The sequence below is a fragment of the Rhinatrema bivittatum genome, chromosome 5, assembly GCF_901001135.1.
Source record: "Rhinatrema bivittatum chromosome 5, aRhiBiv1.1, whole genome shotgun sequence".
In the NCBI taxonomy this organism is placed as follows: Eukaryota; Metazoa; Chordata; class Amphibia; order Gymnophiona; family Rhinatrematidae; genus Rhinatrema; species Rhinatrema bivittatum.
In genome coordinates, this window is record NC_042619.1 from 28,878,167 (window position 1) to 28,891,368 (window position 13,202).

The 13,202-nt window shown below is 45.3% G+C and overlaps 1 protein-coding gene across 5 annotated transcripts in view; it reads left to right on the plus strand.

Annotated features, from left to right (window-relative positions):
- MYO7A (myosin VIIA) overlaps nucleotides 1–13,202 on the plus strand; it is a 284,107-nt gene that overhangs the window by 206,457 nt on the left and 64,448 nt on the right. For all 5 annotated transcript variants that reach the window (XM_029602172.1, XM_029602173.1, XM_029602174.1 and 2 more), the window contains 4 exons: nucleotides 3,700–3,826; nucleotides 7,321–7,440; nucleotides 7,942–8,115; nucleotides 12,531–12,758. In XM_029602172.1, coding sequence (XP_029458032.1) covers nucleotides 3,700–3,826; nucleotides 7,321–7,440; nucleotides 7,942–8,115; nucleotides 12,531–12,758 — 649 coding nt within the window. The remainder of the gene's footprint in view (nucleotides 1–3,699; nucleotides 3,827–7,320; nucleotides 7,441–7,941; nucleotides 8,116–12,530; nucleotides 12,759–13,202) is intronic.

Below are 13,202 nucleotides of genomic sequence, written 5' to 3' on the forward strand. Positions count from 1 at the left end.
CTGTGTGAACATTTCATGAGGCCTAGTTTTCGTGCTTGAGCAGAGGCACTAACTTTCATAGTAGGGTAGCTTTCATAGTGATGTTTGTCAGCCAATGGCGGGGCGGCTTCCAAAGCTCTCGATGACATCACAGTGCGTGCGCTAACCTTCCTGCGAAAGGAAGGGAAGAGGAACTGGGGTTCTAAGTGTGGAGGGCATTGAGGGAACATGAAAAAGTGTGTGCTCGGGAGGTGGGGGGGGGGAGGTAACTGGGTGCTCTGTGGTCTGTGGCAAAAATTTGCATGGAATTGGCTGAATGATTCAAATGTTGTTAGGCAAGACCCACAGGAGGCTGGGGGTGAAGAGGAGGGAGGGAGGGATGCAGGGAGAGACACAGATGTGATGATTTTGTAAGGCTGGTTGCCCTGTAGGGAACTAGGCTAAAATACCATGGGTTGAATATTTTCAAATCCTCAGCAGCATTTGCCTTCTCCCAGGCTTTTTGCTGAAGAAAGGCATACATTAAGGCACCAGGGAATGGAGGCTGGGAATAACAGTCTTCACTGATGGAGGACTTACCAGCTCCCTAGGTAACTTGTCTCAGGGCCTTACCACCTGTAGAGTTAAAGGGGGTAGAGGCATTTACGCACATAAAACCTTGGCTTCGAGTAACTCCGTTTCCTGAGTATTTAACCAATGGGAGAATTGGGTCAAACACTGATTCACAGTTACTCTAGCAGCATCCTTATCTTTTCCCAAAGAAGGAAAAGCTGTAGGTCATCTGCGTGCCTACCTAGCTTCTCCTTTGCGTCCCTCATCAATATACCTGGATGCTGTGGGTTAGGAATCCTGCCACTATCAGGCTAGACAGCATTATCTCACCATGCTGAGACCATGCTAAGACCTTAGGTGGATAAACATATTTCTGCTGTGGTTTAAGAAAGTTTTCTTTTGTTTACGTTTACTTTGGCAGGTTCAAGCTCTTCTTTGAAAGAGAGGATCTATCTATGTGCAGGGGTTCACTCAATGATAACTTCAAGATTGAATTATTATAATGCCCTTGATGTGGGCCCGCCGGGACCAGCATTGCGTAGGCTCAGAATAGTTTGAAACGATGCCGCTCATATGATCTTCTGGGAAGTGTTCCTAGGAGCACATTTATCCAGGTCGTCAAGAACTTCACCGGCTACCTATTACAAGCGGGGTGCAACTCAAAGTGTTGCCTTTACCGTTTAAAGCCTCGTATAAACCTCCCCAGAAGGGCACATAAAACGTGAGAGGTGACGCCCATGTGAGCAGACTACCAGCCTCTTGGTTGGGTTCAGTTAGAATTGGGTCAAGCAGATCGTGTTGTGTACCCGGATCCAGAGGCGTAAAGCATGTAACCGTCCTAAGCTGGATATGGATCTTACCCCAGTGAGCATATAACCTCCTCTGATTGCTGTCTCCTCCTTGTCCCCAACAACCGTGGAAGACCATGAAATAGTGACTCACTCCATAGATATATTCCAGAAAACAGATTCTTTATTTTCAGCTGAAACCAGCAGTCAGAATTGAAAGTCACCAATCCGATCAGTGTAGGCAGCTAGGCTGCATCGGTTGCATGCATACAGTAAAACTTAATGCTCCTTAACCTTTCCCATGGTTAGGAGAACTATTTGCAATTGCTTTTCCCATTCTCCACTCCAGCAGTGTAAAATACACACAGTAAAGGCAATTCCCTCTCACATCAGACACAATTCCTCCCTCCTCTTAGCAGACCATGATTCTCCCAGTCTTAGCATAAAGTATGCATCCATACTCTCACTGGTCACCTAGTAATTCTCTTCAGTACTAACAGAAACTTTGCAACCATTCGATGCCCACCCAGGTAATAGCAAGGGACTTTTCCCTGTGTCCATGGATCTCATCCTTCCGAACCTTCTTCATTCCAATTCCCTCCCCACCAACTGTGGGACCTCTGGTCTCTCCTCCGCCTCAGGTCGGATCCCATGTCATTTCCCCTTGAAGAGAAATACCTCTCCGCCTTGGGCCTTTCTTTCGAGGGTTAAAAGTCCCTGCAGGGCCCTCTCAGAAGAGAGGCCACCCTGGGTGAACCCAGTGAGTTCCGTCTGTCTGACTCCACCCGCCAAACTTGAAGCTCGACTTTTTATGGGTGGAGGACTTCTCTCCCAAAAAATAATAAATAAAATAAAATAAATAAATAACCATCCTTCTTAAAGGAGACATCCCCATTAGGTCTCATTAAACACGCTTCCCACATTTCACTCCATACGAATGCATTGTGTAATTGTGCTATAACTGATGCCATCTCGTGGCTATTCAGGATACCACACCTTCCCACAGGAAATTAGCAATAACCGATAGCTTCTGTTATCCTACAGTGTGTGCACACTCCCTGTCAATTTGCACAAATTCAAATAATAGTATCCAAGCGGGGCTCGCCCCATCCATAGCTCTCTCTCCGGGAGTCGTCTTAGAGATGACAAACCTGTCACACTTGCAGACTTCAGCACCGCGGTATTTGACAGACCTGTTGATAATCTACAGGGCCAGGTAGAGCACTTCGCTCAGCAGAAGAAAACCTGCTTCATCTTCCTTCCTGAAAGGATGTGAACCTGCAGATAGCGTGAAAGAGGACTTTCTTGTATGAAGGTCCCTGTTTTGTGGAGCTTGTTTGCATTGAGCATTCATCGCTATGGAATATCTGCTCTTTAGGAAGCAAGTTAATCTACTCTCAGGCTAATTAATGTGCCAGAACTATCACTGAGTTGTTTTTTTTTGCCTTCTATCAATTAGATTGTGAAGAAGAGTAGGAACTGCTGGAGTGGTTTTGGGGGATTATGTAAATATTCTTTTTAAGGGAATGAATATACTGTAAGAGTACATTACTTGTATTTATGGGGCGATGCATATTGTGCCTGTATTTTCATTGGCGGTCAGGATGGCAGGGATTGATTGGGAGGTTTTAGGTATTTCCAGGAATTTGTATATTCATTTACTTGCTTCTGTTATATTCTGTCCTGCTTATGTATTCCACTTGGATTCAATGTGTGACTTATAAATGCAAAAAAATAAATAAATGATCACTGAATCTCTTGTTGGAGAGCCTGGGATTTAATGATTACGGCCTCTTTACTGATTGGCATGGAAATGAATCACAAAAATCTATTACTGGAGAACGTGGGCTTCATTGATTGTAAACCCCTTACTTTCTTTCTTTGCATTGGGTGTAATGGAGGAAGCCTTTAATGGTTGCCAATGGATTTAATGAATTATAAAAACGAGGTTATTCAACAAAGCATACCAACTCACCCAATGAACAACACAACAACATCGCCCTCCAATCCATCCTTAGGAATAAATGAAATTCATCACAACCATGTTTTATAAATAAGAAGTGAAACATAAAACTGATACCCCCTGTGCTTAATAACAGTTTGTACCTTTGGAAACCCTGTTTAACCCCCCCCCTTATCCCTGTAACCTTGCAGTTTGTAAACCGTTATGATGGCGTTATATTGACTATTCCGAATGACGGTATCGAAAACTCGTTAAATAAATAAACGGTTTATTGGTTGTTCCATGGATTTAATTGCCATGAGCTCTTCATCTGTTGGCAGTGGATTTAATGTCAATGAATCCTATACAAGTTGGCACTGAATTTAATTTACTAAACTGTTCCTAGGATGTAATGATAATTCACTTTATTTTCTACAGGGATGAAATCTACTGCCAAATCTCCAAACAGCTTACTCAGAATCCCTCAAAAAGTAGCCATGCCAGAGGCTGGATCCTTATGTCTCTCTGCGTGGGATGCTTTGCTCCCTCAGAGAAGTTTGTCAAGGTAAGAAAGGGAGGGCATTTATGACCTCAGCCTCTGGAGGGCAGATACTGGAGAGAAACCCAAGGGGCAAACCTCAGAGCAGCTGGCGCAAGAAGGTATAATGTGTTTCTGCAGAGGGAGGTCTTCAGGGAACCTTGGCCTGCAGTACAAACTTCGGTCGCATCCAGTCCTGTAAGGCCCTCCGATGGGGGCAGAGAAAAAGAGAAAGAACTGCCTGTGATAAGATTGTAATATCAGAAGAATATGAACGCTTAGCAGCATGAACACTATGGGGGCATCCACTTACTCAGGAGGGGAGGGGCTCTTTTACGTCTTTCCTTCCCGCCCTCCAGCTGCATCCCTGGACGGGTCCTCTCCCCCCCCACCCCTGAAGTTCAATACCTGGTTCTTCCTCTCTCCCTCCCTTTTTGATTCCTGGAGGGTTCCACCCTCTCACCAGTTTAATCCCCGGTCCTCTTTCCCTATAGAGGTCCAGCTCGATCCCTGGTCCTCTCGCGCTTGCTCCTCTTTCTTTTTTTTTTTCTCACCCATCTCACGGACCCAACCGAATCTGATTCTCTTGGAGGAAGCGGGTTCGGCGGCAGTGCCTTCGGAGCCCATGCACGTAGGCAGGGACTCAGCCTGGCGGCCCACCCCCGAATCCCCTCCCGGCCGGCGCATGCTTCCAGTCCCACCTGAAGCGGCCCATGTGCGGGCCGCGGCATCGATGCACACGCGTGCTCCTTCTGCCTCCCCGCTAAGGTTGGCAGTGCTCCAGGCCTGCCGGCTCCAGAGCCACTCCAGTAGTCTAGCTCCAGCTACGGGCTAGCCCCGGAGTCATGAGAGACCCTCCGCTCCAGCTCTAGGCTGCTCCAGTCTCGGAGCTGCAGGGGAACATTCTAAAACAAAAGGTCTGGTACCATAATAAGCTTAGCAACATTTTCTGACTGATGTCGTTGGATAATGCATAGTCCAACAGGGAAGGAAAGAGGGGCAGGGGGATTTGAGTTCAAAAGACGAGCTGTCACTTAAAAAGAGAATTAATTGGGAAGTATGCAGTAGTGTAAGATGGAGCAATTGATCTTTCTACCTGAATGTGGTTGATTCTGAGCAGAAAAAGGTTGCAAATCAAATCAAGGGCCGTCCACTCCAGTAGGGCCGGTTCCACATTCCAGCTGGAATTTTTGAACTCCCAGACCCAGGAGCAATTCCAAAATTTTCACCTGAGGCTTGGGTTGTTTTTTTTTTTTTCCCCTTTTGTTTTCTTGTTCCTTTCGTATTTTTTGTCTCTTCTGATTGAAAGACTTTTCAGTCGGCTTCACCCGGCCGAGTTTGCACTGTACTTTACCCTGATATAAACTTTCAAAACAGCCGGCAACATCCGTATGACTTTCTTCATTTTGCTGTTGCTGGTCCGGTGACTCAGTCGTAATGTCGGACCAGAGACGAGTCCTTTGTTCAACCCCCACCAAGCAGGGCCTGCTCTAGACAAAGTGAAACTAACCTTTTGCATCTGCCCATCCCTGCTCTCCACTCTTCTTCTAGCTGGCCTGCAGGAGCTGGCTCTTCTCTGCCTCACCGACACGCCTGCTTCTGCTGAAAGATGACCTGATTTTTGGCAGGCAAGTCTGCGGCACTTGCTCTTATGCTTTTAGGAAGTTCTTTTGGGTTGGAAAGTGTCTGCTTAGCTTTCTTGTCCCTGACTCCCTTGAGGAAACTCACAGATGCCTGCTGTTTCCACTTCAGTTGAACTCTCTTGAAACACCAGAGGTCTATATATGCCTTCACGGGCCCAGTCCATTATGGCACACTCAGAAAGGAATGCTCTTAGTAAAGCTTACTCTATGCTTATGGCCAGGGACACAAGAACACTTAGACTCAGTAAAAGTATAATGTATTTTTATTAGTCAATATAAGTGTTCTCGGGAGATGCTGGGTACTGGGTGCCCTCAGTCTTACAAACTGACCAGCATCTCCCTGGATACAGGAAGTGATCCTTCTTTTATAGATAACATTCAAATACAGGAAAAGGATAGAAGGTTCTAGAGACTTGCACGACTGCCCAAAGGATCATTTACATAAGTTGTGATGTCAACTGCATGATTAAATCATCGCTAACTACCCTGATTGGCTTCCCAGGATGTGTAGCCCATTTCCCATGGCTCTCTTTGTTCTGTTAAACTCTTACTGGTAAAGGCAATCAACACGTCTGTAACTGTGTGCATTACAAACTCCTGAGAATGGTGCCTGAAGCTCCCCTGTGGTGACTCTATGAATAGACATCGCCTGTCTGGTGCCAGCTTGCATGCTTCTATAGATATTCAGGGACATTCTGTAAGTCACTCAGAGTCCATTCAGCCTAGGCAGGCCAAAGACACGCTGAGGCTTCTGGGGATTTCCTTCTCCATGTTGGTTTGCTGTTCAGGCATACTTCTCATCTTAGAAATGGAACACACCATATAGTCTTTTATTCCAAAATAGGCCTTAGTAAATGCAACACAAATATTAGTGGGTTTATTCCAGGGGCCAGCCCTGTAGGAGACCTGGGAGTGCGTACTCCAGGCAGCCAGAATGGAGATTCTGTGGAGACAGCTCTCATAGCCCCTGGAGGGGGGGGGGGGGAAGGAGTCTCGTCCATCGTGCGATGGTGACACCTAGTGGCCAGATTCAGGGCGCACAAGTCCCAGATTCTGGAATCAGGTGCTGTCTCCATAGCCCCTGGGCCAAGGACTTTCGCAGCAATGGCTGGGCTAGAAGGGAAAGGGATTGTCAAAAAAAAAAATCTCTGCCCCAGATATGGCTCATGGTGCCATAGCCCAGTGGACATTGGTTCTGGTTGAGCTAGAAGCCCAAAGGAGCAAGAGGAAGCTGCTAGATAAAAAAAAAAGTGTACTCCAGAAAGTAACAATGACAGTGACTGCAGAGCAACTTGGAGGCTAAGTCACAATAGGCACCACACACTCCCCCTGCTGGCCAGGCCTGGTATTTATAGAACTTACAGAGTTCTAGAGGGTCTTAGCGACTTACGGTAGAAGCTGCCAATAAAGGCTTTGCAAAGATATAGATTTATGGAAGCCGTAGAGTACACCATCTAACTATTTCACTTCCAGTTACAAATCCATGACACAATTAATTTTTGTCATCACAACAATATGATTTTGCAAGTGAACAGTGGTAAGCAGGCAAAAATAAATTTAAAGAAAAAAAAATATATTTCACCCTTTAAAAAGCCAGAGACTAGTGAAACAGGGAAGAAGGATGTAGCAATACCACATTGCAAGCAAGGTAACCTGTTTATAGCCACAGCTTGGGGTCCTGATGTAGATTGTCCGTTTCAGGAAGAAAGCGCATGTCGCATGACATGTACCCTTGTACTGGCCAATCAGCACAACTGCACCTGTACCTCTGAAGAGAGCTGTACATGTTCACCTGCTTGGCTTCCAGTTGGTAGAACGTGCGCTGTTAAAGAGAACCAGGACGGGTACTTTATCATCGTCTTTCTGTGTCGCCAACAGTATTTAAGAAACTTCATCAACGGGGGCCCACCAGGCTATGCCCCCTACTGTGAGGAGAGGCTCAGGAGAACCTTTGCCAATGGAACCAGGGCACAGCCCCCCAGCTGGTTAGAATTACAGGTACAGTGTCCGTCGCTCTGGATCTTACTCCCCAGTGAAGCCTCTGTCCTTACTATGGGGTCCTTACTATGGGGTTACCGTCTCAAAAGCTGTATCCCTGTTGGCACGCTTAACAGTTTCGCTTTACTGGACTGGTAACTGGTAAGCTCCGGGCCCGCTCAGACTGGGAGTGCCGTGGAGATAGCATTCAAAGGCGCTGCAGGCGGGAGCCCCAGTAACCTGGCCAGATTGCGGAGGTCAGGGAGCAGCCCTGGTGCATGTCCCCCGACCAAGGGGGACATGCACCAGGAGTTAGGAGGGGGGGGATATAAAATAGGGAAGACACACAGTACTCCCCGGGTGGTTGCGAATGAAAGGTTCTGGTGCCAGATCCCATCCCCAGGTCCAATTCGAGCTGGAAGCCCTAAAGCTGCTGGGCCCAAAATCCAGTGAAGAGCTTCAGCCACGAGAATGAAACTTTTTTTTTTTTTTTCACATAAAGCTTTCTTTTAACATAATCAGGCTACGAAATCCAAGAAGCCAATCATGCTGCCTGTCACGTTCATGGACGGAACAACGAAGACGCTCCTCACAGACTCAGCGACTACGGCCAAAGAGCTCTGCAACTCCTTGGCAGATAAGGTCAGCCTGAAGGACAGATTTGGCTTCTCCCTCTACATTGCACTCTTTGATAAGGTACGGTATGTTTGCTTGGTTCAGCACCCCGCCCTCGTATCCTCCCTTCTCGTCTTCCCTCTCCTTCTCTATGATATCACAAACAAGTACATTTTAAAAGCCCTGCGCGCGTGAATTACAGGGGGTTCTGCACGTGGCTGGGCCCTGTGAGCGCTGCGCGCATTTCAGAAAGGACCGAGCCAAGCACGCAGCCCCCGTTATGCGACAAAGTGCCGGGCCTTTCAAAAGGGGCAAGGCGGGGGAGGGGAGGGGAGGGGGCGGGGCTGGACAGTGCCATTAGACAGAAAATATAAAAATAAAAAATTTGGGGCTCAGTAAGGGTTAGGTTAGGGGTCGGGGAGGGAACTGGGAAAAAGGACCATTGCGTCACCGCATAATTTGAAAATCCCTCCCCCCCCCGTGCATGCGAGTTGCGGGCTACCCGTACGTGCGAGCGGATGTTAAAATCTGGCGCGAATCTGCTCGCAGACGTCGTATTTTATAACGTGCGTGTGGCGACGCGCACATGTTATAAAATCGGCGCATTCATGTGCGCACGCCGGGAACCGCTCGCACATGGACGGGCGCGCACAGGTCTTAAAATCAATCCCAAAATGAAGGAAGAAAGAATCTCTTATGTATTGTAACAGAAAATATATGTATTTACTACAAGGTACAGGGTTATCAGGTGGTCTGCATGGATGGGACAAGGGTTACATTTACAGAGCTTCTGAGATTTCGAAAACTACTAAAAGCCTGGTTAATGAGAGTGAATTTGAGTGCTGAGTTATTCTTTTCCTGAAGGATTAGATTTTTGTTAATTTTAGATTACTGACTTATTATGTTTGCATTAATGTGTTAATTTTAGATTATTGATGTATTCTGTGGAATTAATGTGATTTTTTATGTCTGAATTATGTTTGTTTTATTAAGTTTTATAAATCGCCTATACACAGTGGACTAAGCAATGTACAATTTCAATGATATACTGTACATTGCCCAGGAAGATTGGATCAGTTAGGTGATTAACAAATGATTGGACAAGGGCAAGGTGTTGCATATAGGGAAAAATAACCGTTGCTGTAGTTACACGATGTTAGGTTCCATATTAGGAGCTACCACCCAGGAAAAAGATCTAGGCATCATGGTGGATAATACTTTAAAATCGTCGGCTCAGTGTGCTGCAGCAGTCAAAAAAGCAAATAGAATGTTAGAAATTATTAGGAAGGGAATGGTTAATAGAACGGAAAATGTCATAATGCCTCTATATCGCTCCATGGTGAGACCACACCTTGAATACTGTGTACAATTCTGGTCACCGCATCTCAAAAAAGATATAGTTGCGATGGAGAAGGTACAGAGAAGGGCAACCAAAATGATAAAGGGGATGGAACAGCTTCCCTATGAGGATAGGCTGAAGAGATTAGGGCTGTTCAGCCTGCAGAAGAGACGACTGAGGGGGGATATGATAGAGGTCTTTAAGATCATGAGAGGTCTTGAACGAGTAGATGTGACTCGGTTATTTTCACTTTTGGATAATAGAAAGACTAGGGGGCACTCCATGAAGTTAGCATGTGGCACATTTAAAACTAATCGGGGAAAGTTCTTTTTTACTCAACGCACAATAAAGCTCTGGAATTTGTTGCCAGAGGATGTGGTTAGTGCAGTTAGTGTAGCTGGGTTCAAAAAAGGTTTGGATAAGTTCTTGGAGGAGAAGTCCGTTAATGGCTATTAATTAAATTTACTTAGGGAATAGCCACTGCTATTAATTGCATCAGTAGCATGGGATCTTCTTTGTGTTTGGGTAATTGCCAGGTTCTTGTGGCCTGGTTTTGGCCTCTGCTGGAAACAGGACGCTGGGCTTGATGGACCCTTGGTCTGACCCAGCATGGCAATTTCTTATGTTCTTATGTTCTTAAAATATAAATAAAATATATTGACTCCAATATGTAATAACTGCATCTAAAAAAAGCGCATAGTGTGGTGCCGTTATGGATTATTTATAATGTATGCACCTCATCTCCAAATCTGTCCTCAGAGACTCTCAGCCGGTTGGGTTTTCAGGATATCCATAATGAATATACATGAGGCATATATGTGCATTCAGTAGAGGAAGTGCCTGCATGTAAGTTCCATACACTGATCCTGAAAACCCAACCGGCTGGGAGGTTCCTGAGGACAGATTTGGGCACCAGTGCCCTAAGTCGCCCCACTTTAGGCAGAGCTCTGCAAATAGGCATTTCCTACAAACTTTCTTCATCCCCTTCCTATCCCTTTGAAAGCTCTCATTGCAAAAGGGCATTTCCCCATTCCGTTCCTATGGGAGGGAGAACCCATTCAGAGGGTAAACAGCGCCCGTGGTTTTAGTAGGGGTGAAAGGGGGCGGGGCAGGGAACATAAATTTCACTCTCTTTTGGACTCCCTGTGCTTACTTAGCATCTGCTGGGTACAAAACTAACCCACATTCCTGACCGGCGAAAGGGAAAGTCTGCAGAGGAGCTTGCAGGCTCCAAGGACTTGGAAAACGTTCCCCTTACTGAATAAGACCCTGAGCATTATTAAAAAACAAATCAACCAAATAGCACTAAAAACAATTCAGAATCAAGGATTACAAATAACTATTTCAGTTTAAAAGCGAAATACATTTTTGACTCTGATATTTTTACTTTTGGACCGTTTGATATCCTAGAACAGTGGTTCTCAGCCTCATCCTCAAGGACCACTCGGTCAGTCTGGTTTTCAGGATAGCCACAATGAGTATGCATGAGAGATATCTGAACACAACGGAGGCGTCTTCATTAGTGAGAGCCTGAAAACTCAACTGGCTGGACTGAGAAGCACCGTGCTAGAGTGGCGGTCAAACCGGTCCCGGCCCCTCCAGTTGGGTTTTTAGGATACCCCTAATGAGTATGCATGAGGCGTATTTGTATTGAAGGCAATGCATGCAAATATGTCTCATTAATTTTTCATTAGGGGGGATCCTGAAAGCTCGACTGGATGGGGGGGCTCCAGGACTGGTGTGCGCCCCACTCCGTTAGAGAAGACGCTCCAAGGTTGCGTGTGGTTTACTTACCGGGAAGTACCTGGGTTTGATTTGCAACTATTACCGGAAGTATGCCCGTGGTTGTCTAGGCCTTACTGTTGAAAGGGATACTATCTGAGCTGGTAAAACAGGAAATGAAAAAAATATTTATTTACTCTGGCTTTTCATATTGTAAATGTATCTCCAGGGAAAAAAAAAATATCTATTTTTTTTTTTTTAATTTTCGATATCGCCAATAAAGCAATTTAATGGAGACTTGGCACAATTTTCTGTCTAAACATATTTATGAATATGGAATGATAATAATTTGGTCTGGTATTATGCTCCTTGAATCAATACACGTCAGAATGTGACACTTAAAAAGCAGAATCTATGTCTGTGGATGGCTTGAGCTTGTGTTTAGACTGCACGAAACCTTTATTACTTGGGTTTAAGAGTTCACTTTCACTTGCAACTTGCCAAGGATTCTAGTTACAGCCAGTAATAAATATTTTTTTCATACATAAATCTTGTTCACCTAGTGTTACTTATTTCCGCTTGCCATATTTATTGGACTGTAAGACACACCATAGTTTTGGAGGTTGAATAGCCCAATAATTTACTACAGCTGCACTCTTATTGCAAGTCATTCAGGTCTCCGTGTTAGCCTTCTGTGGCTGGCGGGATTGACGCCGCCAGCCGCTCGAGCCTCCTCTGCACTCTTCCCACCATCCACTGAACCGTAGCTCTATTTTAGTTCACTTTTTTTTTTTTTTTTTTTTGGAAAAAAGTGTGTTTATGGTCCAATAAATATGAGGCTTTTTAAATTTACTTATTTTAATGCTTTTATTGAAAATGTGACAGGATCAGAGCCACAGTGCCATCGCACTTAAATAGCTGCCATATTTTTTTTTTAATGAAACTGTGGTAGAGCAGCAAAGGAATGGAAAACTGAATCAAGAACTGGCTTAGCAGGAGAGACCAATCCTGTTCTTTTAATTTGCATTTCTTGCTGCTGTACCATGGTTTTCTAAATCCTGAGGGCATTGCTTTTACTTAAATATTTTTTTGCAGTCTTTTAAAAAAAAATTAATTAAAATCTTATTTAAAAACTGTCCCTTGCTTGGCCAAGATGGTAGATGCAAGGTTGGGTTGGTGGATGCAATGACTCTGCCATCCTCAAACAATATTGTGTGCCAGTCTTTCACTACCCTGTCCTGGAGGCACATCTAACCAGTCTGGTCTTCGGGGTACCCGTAATGAATGCCACTCGATCTCCAATGTGTGCAAATTTATCTCAGTCCTATTCATTTCATATATCCGAAAACCAGAACACTTCGGTGCGCTTCCAGGATGGTTGGGAGCCACCGCTGTATGTAGTATGATTGCAACCTGCTTCATCCCCACGTCACAGGTCTCATCTTTGGGGAGTGGCAACGACCACGTGATGGATGCCGTCTCGCAGTGCGAACAGTATGCCAAGGAGCAAGGGGCACAGGAGCGAAATGCCCCGTGGAGGCTCTTTTTCAGGAAGGAGATCTTCACCCCCTGGCACAATCCAGCCGAGGACAATGTTGCCACCAACCTGATTTATCAGCAGATAGTCAGGGGTGTAAAGTTTGGAGAGTACAGGTGTGACAAGGTGAGTTTCAGGTAACGTATTCGGGCACCTTAAAGCGGCTCCTTCAGCGCTCCCTCCATCTACTTTGTGTGATTCTGCTCTGTATGCACTGAAGTTGTCACAGGATCATTGCTGATGCCAAAACTTGACCAGTGTCATTCTGGATTAGCCTGTTCTGTTCTCAGATAGTAGTCATTGTTTTTTGTAATGAACACTGGGATGAATTTCATTGTGTAGCACTAAATGATAAACATGAGCAGGACAATAATGGAAGCCCTTTCCACAGATAAAACACCATTTTTAGCTGCAGAAATGGGCTCTTCAAATACTGCTCACGTTCTGTATGGGTAAAAGGACCCATGAATGTCGGTAATGCTTATCGCTTTGATTATCTTGGCCAACCCTGTGAGCAGAATCTATCTGTGGTGTTTGCTAGATCGCGGGCATTTTGATTATCTACCCTTG